Source organism: Myzus persicae, unplaced genomic scaffold (assembly GCF_001856785.1).
Source record: "Myzus persicae strain clone G006 unplaced genomic scaffold, MPER_G0061.0, whole genome shotgun sequence".
Lineage (NCBI taxonomy): Eukaryota > Metazoa > Arthropoda > Insecta > Hemiptera > Aphididae > Myzus > Myzus persicae.
The window spans coordinates 103,255-123,427 of record NW_019101908.1 but is presented as its reverse complement, the minus strand read 5'-3'; the positions used below and the strand labels follow the sequence as shown (position 1 = coordinate 123,427).

At 33.8% G+C, this 20,173-nt stretch overlaps 1 protein-coding gene across 1 annotated transcript; it reads right to left on the bottom strand.

The window, feature by feature from the left end:
- Positions 1–1,226: 1,226 nt before the first annotated feature.
- LOC111030749 (acetylcholine receptor subunit alpha-L1) lies at positions 1,227–14,865 on the bottom strand. Its single transcript, XM_022310411.1, has 8 exons — positions 14,417–14,865; positions 11,140–11,184; positions 10,976–11,085; positions 10,696–10,876; positions 7,401–7,861; positions 5,980–6,141; positions 3,626–3,941; positions 1,227–1,690 (listed from the first exon to the last, which is right to left on the bottom strand). Exons 1-8 carry the CDS (start codon positions 14,744–14,746, stop codon positions 1,496–1,498), a joined length of 1,800 nt encoding a protein of 599 aa, XP_022166103.1. The 5' UTR covers positions 14,747–14,865; the 3' UTR covers positions 1,227–1,495.
- Positions 14,866–20,173: the final 5,308 nt, after the last annotated feature.

Sequence of the window (20,173 nt, the reverse complement as noted above, 5' to 3'; positions counted from 1 at the left end):
TTAATTTTAAAAAAAATCGTTGCTTCCGTGTATATTTAAAAAAATATAAGTTTAATAATATCTTTAATTGAGAAAGATAGATTAAACAATAATTGTTTTGAATGTTTGTGACGTTATTTCAAAATATTTGGGGAGTTTTCGGTAAATAAATAGTTAAATATTTCCATATTATTCCGATAGTTCTGTTTCTGATAATGATTTAACTCTTACTGACCTTAATGAGCCCTTATACATGAGATCTCACCAAACTTTGTTCTGACTGCCACTGGGTTTTTCCATATTATGTTTACTTAAATACAGTTTTGACAATTTAAACAAAATGTTGATTTAACAAAACTGTTAACGATATTTGAAAACTTGTATAATCTACAGAAAGTGGCGACACTTTACATTTTAAATCCAACGATAAAATACTGATTATCGAGACCTAGGACGAGATCTCATTTTAATCGTTTTCAGTGAGATCTTGTATTAGAGTTATTAATAGAAGATTAATAATAGGAGTTATTAATATAGCTAAATTCCACTTTTTATTAGACATTTATGCGGTAGGAGTGGTACATTCCAGTAAGTTTTTATCACGGTTACGGTTAAAAATATTAATTTCATTGTAAAAATATTTTTGTATCTACCTACGTTTTGTGCTCAATTTATAAATTATACTTCAAGCTGTCGAACGTTGAAGCAGAAATATAATATAATTTGTTTGTTAATGTTATTGGTTTTTAATTTCAAGCTTACAGTTTAAATTATTTTTTTTATTATTAGTACGAAAAAAATATACTTCAAAATCCGTACGTATAAAAACCTGTTGAAATTATAAATTGTTTGCGAATAGTGCACATAAATATTACAACTATAATACCTACCTACCTATATCTTATTCATAAAAAGTATTATTTTATGTTTTGCATAATATGGTTAGTGGTTACTTAGAAATAACAATTTCTTGTTGTGTACAGCGTGTACATTATTATTAATACTTACAACGATTGTATTTTATTTTATGTACAACAATAACATGGAAATATTTTTAAAAACGTATATATAATATTTATTTAAATAAACAAATTATTGCCTACCATAATATTACTACAAACGTTTTAAAAAATAGATAACAAAACCAATACGAAAATGTGAGATTGAATTTAAAATAAAAAAAATTAATGAGTTTTTTTTTTATCTAAATGTAACGTTGTACATTTTTAAAAAGTACTGCGCTATTGAAAAGCGTTTAATGATTTATTTTTAAACACCATATTTTGTTATAATATAATTTTTCCTATAACTGAAATTGGTGCATAATATATTTTAACGGTAAAAAATCCATAGCCTGAAACTTCTGAGACACTTTAACAATAATGTTGTATTAATATTAACCACTCGTTAAAATAACCATCAACCGTTTAACGCCGAGGTCCGTCATTGCAGCTGTATTTTATTGCCATGATAATTTTCGTTTGCACATGAAAATTAAAATCTAATGTCATACGGACTATTCCAAATCGGACGTTGGGGAAAATTGTTTTCTAGCGATGAACGACAGGTCCCGGTCGATTGGCTTCGTGTCGTCGTAGAGCGCCGGTGCTTCGCACAGGATGAGAATTGTACCCATAATGGAAGCGACCGTGAATATCCACAAGAATAGTCTGTCGAGCACCATAGCAACGAAGCCCCAGTCTTGATCTTCCTGTAAGTGGTTGAAGAATTAATTATTTAAATGAACCAAGATATTAAGTGTGATTGGGTACTAATCAAAGTGTAGTGGAACATATGGTTTGCAAATCAAAGAAGCAATTATTAAATGGTGACTTGGATTCCCCCCCCCCCAAAAAAAAAAAAAATTTATTAGCATCCCCAATTATAATACAAATAAGTAACCCAAAATATTTTCTTTAAAGAGGTGACAAATTGTTTCAAAACGATTGAAAATGTTTATCAAGACGTCAGTTTAATAAAGAATTACGTTTTTACTGTTTATATCAAAAGATATAAAGTTTCTATTAAAATATAATTAAAAGTGTTGATTACTTAATATTATAATGAAAATTAAATTGTGTACGTTGGTAATTATATCACGTGAGAACGAGTCGACAGATTAGACTCTTTCCATTGGATTTTTGTATATAAATACAATGGTGCCATTGGTTGCTATGTTGGTGAGTAAAAAGACTAAAAGTACTGGACAGTTTTCAATAAAATGTCATCCCAATAAATTCCTTGCTATTCGTAGGATAATTATACTTCAAAGATTTTGTTATTGCCTTTATACCCACCCAGGTAGCTGAAAAGGAGCTTATACGTGAATATTTTTTCTACTCACGAAAAAAAAATATTGTTTATAGGATCGCCATTGTTTGGTTACTTATCAATTATCATAATACAATTATAATATCAATATTCAAAAGAGTGTTAATCGATATGTAGGAACATGGTATATTATACACTTTTTCACCAAATGTTTGAAAAAAACAAAATCTACGGTATGGGCAACGCCGGGCGGGACAGCTAGTAATTAGGGTGACCATAAAAATAAAATAAAAATACGGGACACTTTATAGTTACTTAACTAAAAAAAAAAAAGGAAATTCTAATTTTAACTAAATATATTAATATATTAATATAAAAAAACAAATTAATTGTATGCTGTATAATAGTTTTTAAATACAAATAACAGCAATTATAATAATTTATTGTCAAGACAAGAATCTAAAAATAATGCTGATAAGTATAGATTAGATGTTCTATTGAATATTGTGATACAAAAATATCGTAGAATAAAAAAAAATAAAAAAAAAATAAATTAACAATGGAGAGAAAAACGGGATTAATACGGGACCTACTTGAAAATACGGGACAAAATGCGTCCCGTATAACTTTTGTCGGGACAACGGGACACAAAGTGGAAAAACGGGACAATCTCGTATAATACGGGACGTATGGTCACCCTAAGCTAGTTCATATAATATATATTACGAATAATATTGTTTGTTGTAAGGTAAGTAACTAATTTTTTATTATTATTATTATTTTGAAATATTCTACATCCTTGTCACGTGTGTTAACATTGCATTCGTGTTGTATTATCACGGAGGTCCAGCATGATATTTGACAAGTTTAACTATTTGTGTTCACTTATGAAAATGTATGATAATGATTTCTTGGACCACGTGCCAAAGCAATATCGTTTCATCGTTATCACGGCGTATTCGTACCGGGTTTTCGGTAATATAAAATATATTATTTCAATATATTATTGGTACGTTTAATGGTACTCGGTATAACTATAAGTAACTTGTCAAACTCCGGTTGGGTATTAATCTGTCAGGGTATAGACAACTTTTTATAGTTAATACCACTCCGCAAAACCAGTATTCGTGTAGGTACATTTATATTATAATTATTATTATAATCCACTTGCGAACAAACAAACTTTGATCGGATGTCAGTCGCGATGTTTGTTTCCCCTCTCGGGCCAACGCGCAACACACAGACGAAAACCATCGATGTAAATTCGTTTACATCATACGCATTCGTTTTTATCGTAACATTATTCTCGCTCTCGCGTGCTTTCACCGGTTTTCACAACAAGACGCGATTATGGTAACAAATCTGTGGTAATTACCGTGTTGTATTCGTCCTGGCGCTGCAAGTGGTGCTGAATGAACTTGACATTGTGGATGGCTTTCTCCAGCTCGAAAGGATACTTCTTCCTGATGGCGGCCGGCACCTCGTTGAGAGTGTCGTCGATGGACGACACGGCCGCGTTCACCAGCCGGCTGGCCGCTCCGGCCGCCGCCGCCGTCCCGTTGCAACCGGTCCGGCCCGTGGCCGCCACGAACCGGCGCAGAGAGTCGGTGGGCGAACGGTGGCCAGGGGGCGGCGAGGCGACAGGCGCCGGCGGCACGTTCAGCGTGGCGCCCACACTGGCCGCGTTCAACCTGTGCGGAGAACAAAAGAAAATCCGTCAGGTGGCGCCCCTCGGTCTGCGCCGTCCGGACGATTATTTTCCGGCGACGGCAAGAGAACCACAACAAAAAAAATATCGTTTTCGTTTCCGGCAAAAGACATTAAAAAAATAAAAAAACGTTAGATTTCATCGTTTCCGCCTACAATTATATTATCATTATACTCCCACCCGCAGTTGTTTCGTTCATCTTTTAAATATCAGGTAGAACGTATGAAATATCAATAACATAATATTATGTCGTGATATATTTGTATTGTAATTATTTTACCCCCATAACGTCTGATAATTGAAAATAGCTAATTCCATTTCAATATTGTCACGAAGAAGCGAAACTTTGTCGAACTTTCGACAATCCGAACCCTTTAAAATTTGTTGGATATTAATTATTAATATACGAAGCCGAATATACTTTAAACAGTTTGACAAAAATCATTTTTCAATTAGGTTGACATCATAATTTATATTATATAATAATAATAAAAATATATTATAATATTATAATCGTGATGTTATCTGATGTAAGTTCAAATGTCTAAAATGTAGGAAAAAAAGTCCAGTAAAAAATAGGATTTCATTCGATTTCGTGAAAATTGAAGTTTAACTCACACCTATAATATTATAAAGTATAGTAATTAGTAATACAATATTGTTCAATCATGACCATCATTTATATACTCAAAATCAAACTTAAGACTATCCAGTTCTATAGTTATATTCGTACTATTTATATTGGTGAATGATTTCCGAAGCTGTTTTTAAAAATGAAAAATGAAAAATATCAAAATGTAAGTTCAAAATTATTTTTTAACATGCTATTGTAACGTTTAACCTATGTATATGGAATGTCAATACGTTTTGGATCAATTTTAAATTAAAGGAAAATTAACTTTTTTTAAATATTTGTGAAAAGAACGATCCATTAGTGTATGATAATGGTGCACGGAACAAGTTTAAAAAAAAATGTTTAGCAAAAACCTTTTTGGAGTATACAAAGGTTCGATTAAGGCAAGTCATCTTGTAACCATATTTTTTGACATTTTTTATAAGGGTGACTTGTTAGGTATAGACTTTTTTTTCTATGATAATCCAAGTTTTATGATTAGGATTAAATTTTAAAGGTTGGACGATTGGATAAGTTAACCATAAATTTGCGATGTACCACTTACAGTTGTGGTAGATTCGGAGTTGCAGTCAGAAACAATGAAGGAAAAAATCCAAGTTGCGGTCCATTAGTTAATATTTGTATTTTTATCTTAACTATTATGTTTCCACATCCGTAGTCAATAAAAATTTAAAATTTGAATAAAAATGAATTAATTTAAATATGTAGCAACCACTAGAAAAAGATTGTATTTGCATAATTAATTAGTCGCACTGGCTATAAATCTATTTTATGCAAATACGTAGTAAATATTCAGCGATCATCTTGTACTTTAAATCATTTATCATAAAATACATCTATTTTTAATCTAAGAATACCTTTATTAAATAGGAATTAAAATGTATTGAATAAAAAAATCGGTAATATTTTCACACATTTGGAAAATAATTTGTTGTTTTTGAAAATACGTGGTCTTTGGCCTTTGCCAACAGTGTTTAGTAATGCATTACGAATTTATATGACTGGACTGCAAATCAATTCATTTGTCTTTAGACGATGATAATATCTAAATTTAACCTTTTTTTCTAAACATTTTTTAAAAGCAAGATTTTAAAATTCAAGCGAATACGAGCACGTCTTGGCATGAACTAAACGTTGGTGCCGACTGGATCTTGGATAAGAGCTAATCGGACAAGAAAAGATATGGACCGCATTCGGGCGATTATAGTTTAACCGACAACTGTAATGGCGTCCGCAATAGTTCATCTACCACAACCTCACACAACGGCCAAATGATCATTCATTCGTCTCATCCAAACACAAACGTCGACGTGAATAACGGTCGGTTGACTTATGAAGGTTTACTAAATATCTTGTGTGTAAGGTCCCGGATAACGCATGCACGTACCTGGCCAAGTTAAGGTTTAATTTTTTGCACGTCTTCATCTGTTTCTGTTTCATTGCTGAATCTGCCAACAGCTGTTCGGGCACCCTCATGAGCAACATTTTCGGCAGTGCTCTGATGAACACCGTCCGCATCCAAGACGGTATCTTGTGCGTGCTCGGTTGTCTGCAGACATGGTGATAAGACAAAAGATGCATATTACACTAAACGTATGTTGTATGACATAATGATATTATGTACAATGAGTTAATAATATTTTTGTTTTAAAGTTCATTAATATTATATTATACAATGAAACCGGACTTAACTGACCCCTCAGATCTTGACAGACAAAATGATTATGTCCCGACAAAAATAAAGGTATACCAGTGCAGTATTTAGACCTACCCGAAATGGACGCATCCTATTGTGGACACGGCCCGTTCTATTTCTTGTTGATACCTATGGACAACTACAATCTTATGTAAGACTCAGGTATAATTATAGTAAAAACGTATGGTTATTGGTTAAGTTGGGTATGTATATACCACGCAATAGCGTCGCTTGACGTGACATTTCGGCTCGCGATTACACATCTAGACACAAAATATGACCGCTGACTATACATATCACATCCGTACCATCGATAACGATAAGGTCAATTACGTATATATTTTGTAATATTATATATGAATGTTCAATTAACTATGTAGTATGTATGCATGTGTAATCCTATATTATGTAATATAATATAATGTATACAAATAATGTATTAAAATTAACTATGAGCTTTTTGCATACGAAATACGATATTTTCATTAAATATGCTTATATAATTTATTCGTATGTGACTTTGACTAAATATTTAAGCCTGTCAACAACCCAACACTTTTGACGATCTCTGGACCGTCTGTTATAAACTGGTATCAATTTAATATAATTTATTTACTCATATATTATTATATAAACAACATAAACAGATTTGTTTTGTGTATAAATATTATCATATTATTATAGGTACATACTGTTATAATACTATAGATTCCCAAAAATACCAATTATTTAATTGCATCGCTATTCCTGGGCCCTATCACATCTCAATAAAAATTGATCATAGTAATTGTATACGTAAAGTTCGTTAACTGTTTGAAAATTGTTGTAAAATAAAAAAATGTATTTGTAAAGAAAACCAAAAAAAAAAAACGTAAGCTGCATACAATAAGTATTTCAAAGTAGGGGCTGAGGACTTTTCTTTAACTCGGTCGTTAGGAAAAAATAGGAAAAAACAAAACATTTGTTTGCAAAGAAATCCATACAAAAGTTAGAACTTATATAAAGCAATTAAACATGTTGGGGGGGGGGGGGGATGAGACGGGATTGTCTGGTGAGATTTTTGTACACCCAAAACAATACAATTTTAATATTATGCTCATATGGTTGCTTACCTGTAATGTATGTTTATGATGATGATGGTGACGACCACGCACAGGGCGACCAACAGCATGGTAAACAACAGGTACTTGCCGAGCAGTGGCAGCGACAGCGACGTCGACGGTATGATCTCGGAGATGAGCAAGAAGAACATGGTCTGGGACAAGAGGATCGTGATGCACAGTGAAATTTTCTCTTTGGAGTCGGCAGGCAGATAGAAGACCAGCACCGACAGGTAAGATATGCCCACGCAGGGCACGATCAGGTTGACGGTGTAGAACAGGGTCCTACGTCTCAGGGTTATGTTGAAGAATATGTCGATGTACGGTTCGGCGCAACACGAGTAGTACTTTTCGTGTCTCTCGGCCGGCACGCCGAGGATGTCCCATTCCACGCTTGGGTAGTACGCTGACAGATCGATGCCCACGTCCACTTTGTTCGTTCCCACCAACTGACCGATGTGCTTGAGGTTTATCTGTTGGTCGTATCAATAAATCGTCATCAGACCATCTCGATGCAAAAAAAAAAAAAACAACAGCGAAACACATTTTTTACCGCATTACTGCGGCAGCTAGTCGTACCTCGGGTTTTCCGGAAAACGTTTTGCGAACATTTTTTACTCCTCTCTAACCTCGCAAAAGAGATTTGAGCCAAAACAATAGTGGTTAATAAAAGGTTGTTATCAAACAAACAGTATTATCGGTGACGTTATTTTCTTTTATTTGAATTATAGTTATAATCTATTCCTGCTCGTTTTTCAAAAATGATACAGATACAAGCGAGACGCGTTGAAAAAAATCGGGTAGATGGGCGTGATACATCATACGTCTGAGAGTTCAAAAACAAAGAGGACCATCCGATTTGTTATTGTACTTCGTGAAATCGGGAAATTGAATTATTCATAACCCTAATGCGGTATAAGGGAACTTAGTCGTTTAAAATTTGAGCGATGAACCTGATACAACTGTATTGGTTCAACAACAATATTATGCTTCACATTTCACACACGCATAACGGGCGGAGACAACACATCGAAAGGAGAAGTAAAAATAATTAAGACTAGTTACCATATATTATTGAAAACAGCTGTGTCATCGTGTTATTAAAAATGTTGTGTTTACGTCAATGGCATGTACCTATATATTATACCTACATAATGTGGTTATATAGTAGGTAGTATTAAATTTAATTATATCATGGAGGATAGCAATCGGCCTAAGGGTTCATCTGGTATTCATAAATTATTGTTAAGGTCGAAATAAAGTATATGGTTTATAATAATTGTACGCATTATAGAATAATAAATAAATAAAATAGCACATTCCTCTTACTATGATTTGATGAATATGGGAAATACAACTAATTATTATAATAATCAAAATAGTTTGTTCTAACTAATAATTTATAAAAAAGTTTGAGATTAATATAATAATCAAGCCGGTGGTTGTTTCATTGCTATAATTTTATAAATAATTATATTATTTTATTTTGATACCGGGATCATGATCATATTAATCAAACCGTTAAAAAAAGTTATACGATTTCAATTTTTATGATTTTGTTATCGACACGCATACATCTCGTTTATAACATTATTTTATGGTTTGGTGCTCATAAATTGTTAATTATTTTAATATTTTATATAGCCTATCGTAAATAAAAAAAAATCTTAATTTGACTATTTTTTTCTTTTTTATAGGGTACGACTTTTAGCATTTGGTCCCAACTATTAATATGTATTGTAATATACCGTTGTTCTAATGTCGTTGGAATAAGTATTTTCATAATATACCAATCATTGAATTGAAGGATGAAAGTATACAAATTCCAAACTGCCCACATAAACTAGGCAAACGAAATCCACTGATATCAAAAAACTGATATAATTTACAGTAAGTAAATCGATCCTATTTAAAAATTAGGATTAAACTATATTAAGTGGATACGGTACATATTACTTTAAATATAACATTTTTTAGTGAAGTTATTAAGGTAAGAACTAAGAATAATCGTGGTGTTCTTCACCAATCAAGGATACATTTTTCGATGAAAATCTCCAGGACTCGAAAACAACGTTCTGATAGCAAGGTAACAATTTTGAAAGGTCACCCATTGAACTTACATTTTGTTGGTACCACCTAGGTCGAGTATCAGATCCCAACCCATAATTATAATTAAACATTTGTAGTATAATCAGTTTTTGAAAATATCTCGGAATTTAGAGTAGGTATTTTTAAATATTACCATGATAATTATAGTGTCAGATGTTGTATGGTAGTACAAAAAATTTTTACTCTCAGAAATTATAAATATTTATGAAAATCTTTTTTATTAAATTATTACGATATTTATTTGTATAAAAAACTCATTAGTGAAGCGAGTAATTGTAATTAAGTATACTACACATTGTCACTAAAACCTATTATACACAGATTTTTTTTTTTACTTTTTTCAGTCAGCCCATTTATAACAGATAATAATTATAACCTACCTTGCCATATCAATAATTATGTATTCAAGTCAATTTATTCAATAACAAAACCTAACTTGACCTAACCAGAATATTGTTGTGTCCATAAGTGTCTGAAATCTTAACCCACTAAATGTATTTTGTGTTGCGACTGCACTACTGCAGTATTCACTTTTTATTATGTTAGGTAGACAGAAATATTTATAATTTAAATAAATATTGTCATCAGCGTATAAAAACGTTTTCAAATAAGAATCTTTGAGCTTTAAAAGTTTAAAATAAGCTATATCTTATTATTATGCAACGAGTGGCAACACGCAATCCTCGTGAATACTGAATATTGTATAATAATAATATTTATATATTTGTAGATGGTTGGCGAATTATCTAAGTTTTTAACTCTACAATGCACAGTGTGATAATAGGAAATCAGATTAAACTGCACTTCGGAGTTCTAACTTAATTTTCAGAATTATTGTCATCAAAGTCGATAAGTCTCGAGCTTATAATAATATGTGTACCATGTGTCCACGAAAACAAGGTACACTATAATTCAGTTATCTATGCATTACTCAGTAGTCGATGCATATATCTTATAGAACTCTATCTCGGGGAGATAGATGATCTGCTACTCTAGTTTCACATCCCACAAACAGAGTTTAAAAAATATATACAAGGAGTAATTTAATTATAAGGTGTACCCTGTTTTCTTGGACACACATAGAACACATATTTTCTCTTAAAATGATCGTAATATATTATTTACGAGTCGGATTCTAATAATAGTTTACTGTTATCGCATACTTACAATCGACGCATTTAATTTCGTTGGTATTTACCTGGTTGCCGTCGTATGACCATGAACCAAACTTCATAAAACACGTTTGCTGATCGAACGGGAAATAGCGAACATCGATTTCACACGACGATTTGAAGATGGCTGGCGGTGTCCACATCACTTTGCCCGAGTGATGAAGCACGGCCTTTGTCATGGTGGTGACCACGTACTCTCCGTCAGCGCTGTCGTATTAAAATGCAACACAAAATAATAATAGTAATATAGCTACGTAGATCAACTCTGAGCAAATTGTATTCGTTATCGACTAGTCTTAGACCAACTTGTTGTAAAGGACGATATCCGGCAGCCAGATGTGCTCGGACGGCACGTACAGCTCTTTGACGCCTCCGTATTCCAGTGGTTCCCAAATGAATTTGTGGTCTGCCCATTCCTAAACGCGATCGATTAAAAACAATTTTCAAGGTAAATATTAGAAACCACTTACGTGCTCCAGCCATACGTTCGTCGTTAAGATCTGATCCTTGAGATTCTAGAATAAACAAAACGTAATAGTTATTAACAACATGTTAGTATTACAGGTACTACTGTTATGTTATTCTCGGACAAATTAGCTGTCATGGTCATTTTTGTCCGAATTATAATATTATTAAAATCACCCATCGACTGTTGACAGTCTGTCGTGCATAATAAATAATAACTTCTCCTCGCGGTAAGGATGAAAAAACGTAACAAGTTTTTTTTTTAACATGTTTATTATTTACAATAACTTGAAATCCCACAGGCCATAACGAACTCTATATTTTATTTTGATGTTTAATTCTAAAACGGGAAATATTGTATAACAGAACGTGTTGACTCAGATTTAACTGAAATGGTTAAATGTTATTGAATTGTGACGAGTTAACCGTTTTAAAAAAATCATTTCTAACAGCGAGCCGAATCCAAACAAACTAGTTTTTTTTTTTTGTATCACTATGACTTATTCATATTATTATTATGCTTACATATTGTACGTTAAATGTACATCCACAAAAAAAAATATATCAATCACATTATATGGCGGTGACTATTAATGCTTATTATAGACATTTACTCAGTTTTTATTAGAGTTATTACATTTTATTATTTGCTATTTGCTAACTATTAGAGCGATTGTGTTGTCAAATTCCAAGCCATGAAGAACGGACGCTGTATTGTTTATTTTTTATTTTTATCATCGCACGCAACGTGATGAGTTCACTGTCGGTGTCCAGTATTCTCAATTTTCGTCGGTTTGATATTTAAGATATATCTGTCAGGTGTATTATAGGAGACTCCTATAATTATACTAAATCGTGTATAAAAGACACACGAAGTTAATTAGATTTCACAGTTATTTATGATGGGAAAATGTGCACGGATATACGGTTTATACATGCTGCAGATTCATCAAGCATGCTCAACCCCGTTTTTCATTTAACATCTAATGATTTCATTAAAATGTTTGAGATTTTTCGTACTACAAAACGACGTAGTGTCCCGTATAATTTGGTCTTAATAAGTGCGTTTAAAAATACAAAGAATCAGATTTTGAATTCCTATAATAGTTGCATTATTGAAGAAAAAACGGAGTGAGCATGCTAGGCGGATTACCCCTTTATCTCCCAAATGGCTTTCGATTTTTATATCCACAGACATAATTTATCCAACCCGAACCACAATGGAAGAGATTTAATATTATTTAGTATTCGTTCTATTCAGTGTAAGTGAACTATAGAAATCCATGAGAGTACCTTGGTTTATACCATGTACCATATCAAAGATTCGTCACAAAGTTCCTAATATCCTTGTTCGATTATATTGTGATGATATCTCTGTCAAAATGGTTTATAATTAGGACAATAGCAACAGTAAAGGTTTATAAAACAATCTTATAAAACAGTGAAACTTCCAATTATATAACAAAGTCAAGAAGAAAAAAGTCGTATTTTAGATCAAATTTACGCTCGGTCAACACCAAGAAATACTTGTCGGAAACATCTGTTTCTGACATTGTCGTTGACAAATATCTATGTTATCACATGACGGGAAATCGAAAATATTGTCAACGAAAATGTCGGAAACACGTGTGTCCGACAAATTTTTTGTCGGTCTGGACGGCGCTTCTAAAAGAAAACATTGTTAAACGGAAGTGTTCTAATATGAAAGTTTAACTGTACCCACTATTATGCGCGGGTAGGTGGTGGGTGCATAGTTCTAATCCGACGTCGCGATTTGTGTTTAATTTTAATGACGATTGCAAATACGCTTGTGCAGGCATTGTTCGTATACCATTATATGTAAATTCGCAGAAGGGCTTCTAAGTATGCACGGCGTTAAATATAGGGTCCTAATTATAATATATGGCATAAGTACCTATGTCACGGTATGGAGTGGCACACCCGTGGTACCCTGCACAACGTCCGCTTCTATTATGTTCATATTGACTTTGAATACGTCTTATGTGTAATTAACTAGCTACCCATTCGAAGCTCTATTTCAAAAAAATCACAGCGATAAGACAGTCGCTTTTTTTTTATCTAAAACGTTTTGTAGCAGTGACTTTGGTAGCGAATAGTGGATAAAATGAAAAATTGTTCAAAGGAGAGTAACTCATTTTATTAGTACGATTTCGGGTTCTGCACTCCCATCAAAAGAATCACTCTGTATGCGTAAGTCGTCACGGACGTGCTTACACTATACCTAGGTCTACCCATAGAGTACGGTAAATCAGTGTGGTCGGTTTTCCGCTAAGCCTATCGTTTATAGTGTCCGGTTACGAGTGAACGACGGCGGCCGAAGCCTTACGACGAGAAGCACACACGCGTGAGATATGACCTGCTAGTTAGAGTACGAGTCCAATTTGGGCGTAGTGATTTTCGTTTTTGTCATACCTCTTACGAAGCTCATTACTTCGATCAGTTGCCGTCGTACGTTATGGTTTTAACGTCGATCGCACGCGTTTTAAACTATTTTATGTATATAGATACCAAACTACTATAATAATATTGATATTACGGGGATTAATGACCTCTTGTGTCTTAAGTTCTTTTGCCAATTTTGATCTCATCTTCCGGATCGCGATGGCATTTCGCCGGAAATTGTTGAGTGTTCAAAATGCAGCTTACCCAGAAGTCGTATATTATTAATTAAGGACATGCAATCAGCATTTGAAAATTATTTTAGTTATACAGTTAAGCCGCGAGTGCAGGATGTAAGGTGGTAAAAGTCTCCTAATGATTTATGAACTTAATATTGTCAGTTTAATTATTTAGCAGTGGTAAACAACAGTCATACGTACTAATATTTTGTCCTCAAATCCGAATTCGTCTAAAAAACACCGAATAATCGGTCACCAACGCGCGGTGACTGCGAACCCGGTCATCACTTCCACTGATCATTACAGGTACCCTGTACTCGAGTCATGAGGACAAACCATCGGGGAGGCGCCCGACCCACGATTACCCACGACAACCCCACTACGACTCACAATATTCCCCCCACAACAGCTCACAGTACACCACTACTTCTACTGCTACTACTACCGTCTACCGCTACGACCATCACTCCATCTACATAATATACATCTACGACTAAAAATAATATCATCACTACTGGCGTGATCTCGGCCCGGCCGCGGAGGTGGGTTGCCGAGATGAACTACGGCACCGGTGTCCGACCCACGTTCGCGCCGGCCGAGATGTGCACGGGGTGGGGTGCGTGTGGGTCGCGCGGTGGCGTACCAACTCGATGAGCTGCGACAGCCTGAGACCCAGCTTGACCAGGACGGTGTCGGTGTTGTTGCTGACCGGCCGGATGAGCCGGTTGTAGTTGCTGAGCAGGTCGTCGTACAACCGCTTGGCGTCCGGGTTGCACAGGCACCCGACGGCCGACAGAAGCAGCAGCGGCAGGGACGACGTCAGCTGCGCGCAACCCCGGCGGCGGCGTCGCCCCCGGAACTTTTTGCTGTTGTAGTTACTGCTACCGGTGCCGGCGTTGTTGTTGTTGTTGTTGTTGTTGTTGTTGTGGCGGATATCGCCGTCGTGGGCCGCGGCGGGGGCGACGGACGGCATCGCGTTCTCCTCGGCGGCGGTCGACTGAATCGATATATAGAGTTATTCGGCCGCGCCGCTGTGGACGACGGCTCGTCGGGTCGCGGATGCTGTGCGTACTGCACACTGTGCAGAGAGAGACCGCGACGGGCGCGCCGAGCGGAGCGGACGACGCGGAGCGCTCCGGCCCGCCGATCTATAAGGCGCCGCGCGCACGCCCCTTCGAGCCCTCACACTGGCGGCGGCGGCGGCCGTCGGACTTGTGCAGCGCGGTGCGGCGGGTCGGCCGATGGGGTCGCGTACGACGCGTCGTCGTCTTCGTTATCTCGCGATGTGGGCGCGCATATTATGTGGGTATACATCACGACCCGAACAAAGCCGTGATCGTTTTATTTTTCCGAGCGCACTTTTTAAAGTCGTTTCGTAAAAGTTGTTCGATTGAAAGCGCTCTCGGCCGCGTCTGGAGTGCGTGTAACGACGGTGTAGTTGTCCGACACGCCCGTTGCGAATCGCGGCGACAGTGTCGTAGGTGTGGTTGGTTGGGGCTGGTCGAAGTGGTTGCGGTTGGCGGTCGGGTGGTCGGAGGTACCCTTTTAGGTCAGAACTTCCGTGATCTGCGAGTCTAGGACAGACCCCCATTGGTTTTTCACGACGCGAAACATCATATAACTACGGTGTATACTTACCTACTCACTGATGAGTTTTGAATAATCGCTCTGACGGTTTATTTTCAATTTTGTGCAAAGCATTATGATATTAGTACTGTATCGGTTATAACAACATTTTTTTTTTAAACATTTTTTTTTGGCTAAAAATTGTACTCGAAACGATTCGTAATTCAATCAACAAAAAAAAAGGAATCCAAGTCCAAATGGTAGTCCTGACTCTTAAGAGATTGTTTTTCGGCAAAATGAATTATTTTGAATATCGGTTAAGTACTCTCGACGTTGTTCTGTGCTGAAGTCAGCAACTCTGATAAAAATGCCTCGATATCGTGACGTTATCACTTTTCAGTCTAGACACTTCAGCTGTTGCCCAGTTTAATTATTTTAACAATTTTTATGCATACCAGATCACCGTTCTATGGGGGCGAAGGGCATCAACACAAAGACAATTAACATTAATTATAAGCACCATAAATAATAAGTGTCGGTAGAGTGGCTGGTCCTCTAGCCACTCCACCTGGATCCATCCATAATACCTATAATGTACGTAGTCTATACTGTCTTATAATATATATTATATTGTACTAAAATATTTCGTTTAACTTAAATTATTTATACTTTAGAGATTACAAATATTACATTATCTTGCTATATCTACATATTTTTGTTTCGACCTGTCGACATCTATGCGAGAATTAATTAACGAAAAGCAATAATGATTGCTATTCATCAAAATATATTACGTAAATATCCCGTCATTATCTTGAGGATATAATAATAGTTCGATTCTGACGTACGTACACATTTTTATTTTTTAGCATCTATACATCAATCTCGATTCTTGACAGCTGTTATGACAGCTACAATTAATTTCAAGAGTCAGGTCAATAATATTAATTACATACACAATTTGTAAATATTTCGACTTGATAAACAAAACGTTTCAGATGATTTCGTTTTTACAAGTATTTCGACATATACTTTAACTCAAATAATACTACATTAATATAAAATATTTAGTTATTACAAAATATATTTAAAAATGTATTGCAATTTTATCAATGCCTGCAGATATAGCTTACCTATAATAATAATTTTTGAAAAATAGTCTTTCTCAATTACCAATATTATCGTTCGTTAGTAAAATTGTCAAACGATTCGAGTATTAGTCGTAGGTGATTGAATTCATTCGCCGTAGTTCCTTGTCTCCGTTTAATCTAGGTATCTTAATTGCAAAAAAGTGCATTTTTCTGTCAAAAGTTCACTAAAAACTATTCTGAGCATTTGAATTATTATTGTAAGACATTTATATTATTCAGTATTCAGATAGTATTTTGAGTTACTTATAAATATTATGTACTTGGTAAACATATGATATTTACCAACATATTATTTACAGATTTATCTTTTCGCATAAATAACTATGTCTAGGTCTTATAAAAACCAATGAATAATGTTAATATATTTATAAAATAGCTATAAAATAATAAAATGCCCTACACGTAGACGTACATTTACAAATGAATGTAAGAGGGTCTGCAGTTTAAATTCATATTATTTAAATGTATTATTATAATGTAATATGCTCATACCAATACCACACTGACTTTCTCGAACCTTCATAGCTTACTACAGAATATGTTATTTACACAAACACTGAAGCACATTATAGTTTGGTGGTTTTTATCAAAATTAATTCGACATTCAAAGTTAAATAAATTAACAGTCGAAAATGTTAGCATAATAATTTTTAATTCGAGTTATATTTACCTACTTTTGGTACAGAAAACTGCAATTAAAGCGGATTATAAAAACGAATTAATATTCATGCGAAATTTAATTATAATTTATAAGTTTAAACCAGAATAGTCATTATGATTTTACGAACGGTCGACTTTCAACTCATATTAAACATAATATTGTATAAATGTTCTCCGCTGATCGCGTGTATAACATGATATTATCTATCCCTGACTTTTTGACCAGTGACCATATTATAATGTCAATATAAGAGCCAATATTGAGAATTTACGAACAAGATAGGTATAGAGAATTCTTGAAACGTTTCTATCATAACCAAATACTATGAAATGCAATATTATTTATGAAATCAGTTATAAATTATAATTAATTATTTAATTATAATTCAAAGTTAGATACACGCTATTAAGTTTTTTTTTAAGCTCATTCAATATTAACTATTCACAAAGTTTAGAGTCCCACAATAACTACGTTGTTTGGATAGATGTATAAATGTCCACGTAGATACTACCGCTCGTAATGTATAATTGATTATAATTATTTAATGTGTTCAATTTTTTTTGAAATATTACTGAATTTAAATAATTTACCGAAAGAAAAGGTGTGCAATAATAATTATTTTCGTGTTTCAACATGATATTATACATGATGTGCAATAATTAATGGATTTTAAATTTAAATATTATACACTTTTAAATTTTCATATAAATACATAATATACTATATTACTGTGTATAAGTAATAATATTATGTTTCACACCGTAACTTTTTTACATACGTCATACATATTTTTAAATTATTTGAAGTACGAAAAAAAAGCATATTTTGCCAGTTTAAGGATTTGTAAGAGAGTGTATTATGTATTTTTTTATTTAACGCATACCTACGAGAACCATATTTTAAACTTGACTTACTAAATATCCTCTCGTTACCAATAACAGATGACTCGCTTTATGAAAAAAAAAAGAGAGCAGGTGGTCTCAAGGGTTTCGTTCGGCTTGCGAAATACTCACCTGAACACGTGCTGTGCTCGACTGTACGATAAATTAGATCACACGATCCACCGATTTCAACTCGTATATAACAAGACATAATATTAATATAAAACTACAATAATAATATACCTGTCCGTGGCCGGTGTTTATACTACCACCGTGGTTGTAAGGTCCCGTTTATTCAAAACACATTAGGTAACAAAATGTTGGTCACACGTTACCCCTATACGAGTTGAATACATTCAACTCTACACGACACGACGAGGTGTGACCTCCAACCTTAAGACCACGCCAATAGTAATATTATTGTTTCGTTATTATTATTAGACTTTGCAATAATCGCAGTCACGATGCGTCGTATACGCACCGGAACGAAGAGTAAAATATAATAACTTTCAAGGTTATAGGAGTACACCAGCTATGGAAACCGGCCGGCATCGGCTTCCGGTCGAAACTGTAATAATTATTGCGATGAAAAACAGCGAAGTTACGCTATGTACCCACACGATTTTATCAGTTCATTAATACCTTACGTCTGTTTGTTTTTTTTTGTTTGTTTACAATATTTCCAACAACCAACGTCATAATATTATTATACCGCGAAGAATACCTTTTTTCACGGTCGTGTGTGTCTCAACGCTAAGATCTAAATAATTAAGATTTATGTATGGCAATCAAATAATTATGTGGTGATATATCCGTATAATCATGAACCAACAAAATAACAATATTTTTTATAACTCCCTATAGTGCATACTGCAGCAGTAAATTCATGTTAATATGTTGAACGCCGATATCTCGAATTTGTCGTAATCTCAAAATCAATAAATTTAACTCTGGATTACATCCCTTCGAAATAATAATTATACCATTACAACTATTAGTAAACTCCATATTATGTGAAACTTTTTTATAACTTGAACTTTTTCCTGTTCCCTTGGTTTTTGACATAACGAGAGTTTATTGTATTGATAACATAATATTTGTTTTGGCTCTGCCGTCGAACGATTAAATAACTATCCTGCAATCGGAAAAACTGTTTATGTTATTTGCATTATTCGTTTTTACATTGTTCTACACAGCTTTAGAACGGCTATTCTCCATTTTAAAATAAGTTTTGCTTAATCTGTTACGTAAATTAATAATTATAAACTAACTTTCTGAAGTACACGCAGCTACTTCAAGACTTACGATTTACTTTTGAATTAATTTTTTTAACATCGATAATCTCCGAGGACCGAGTTATACAAAGGCTCAGCACTATAATTAAACAAACATTAAACTATGCTTGTCAGACAACAACACGTCATTACAAACCATCAATTTTACCAACTCAATAAAATATTTAATAATTTAATACGTAGATGGGTACCTAAACAATTGTAGACACACGCTTGATGTTTTTCTGATTATTTTAAGCCAATGTCAGCTGTACTCAATTCATACTTACCAGTTACCGATTACAAAATTATGAAAATAAAAAACAGATAGTCATCATATAAAAATTAATGATTGTTGAAAAAATATGTTTAGTAATCATTATTCATTATACGGGTTACACTCCATGTTACTTATTACACTACAACAAAATCATTAATGATGAATAATAGTACAATTTTGTCAGATTATAGTATTATATTAGCAGGAAACCAAATACAAAATCATACTCTCCGTTAATTTATTTGTATCTGCAAACAAAATAATATTATACAAAAAAAAAAATTAAATAATTAAATAATATGATACAGTAAAAATATAAATAGGAATGATAATTAAATTAAGAATATTAATTGTTTTATATGCTATAAAAATACATTACTATTATAATAATATGCTTTATGCCTGCAATTCTCAAGTATATAATAGCAAGAAATATGGTATGAAACTCAAGTAAAATTAAAAATAACATAAATAACATTAACTTGAAGAACAAGAAAGCAATACAATTTCAAATAAGTAAACTGATTTGAAGGGTAGATAATAATATACATACAAAATATCTAAATTATTTATGTTATTACATTTTC

Bases quoted from the DNA above. Each gene is read 5' to 3' on its own strand.
- LOC111030749 (XM_022310411.1), bottom strand. From the start codon at position 14,746: ATGCCGTCCGTCGCCCCCGCCGCGGCCCACGACGGCGATATCCGCCAC. The intron at 11,185-14,416 runs GTACGCCACCGC...TGTTTATTCTAG, and splicing joins TGTCGCAGCTCATCGAGTTG to AATCTCAAGGATCAGATCTT. The intron at 10,877-10,975 runs GTTGGTCTAAGA...TTAATACGACAG, and splicing joins GATATCGTCCTTTACAACAA to CGCTGACGGAGAGTACGTGG.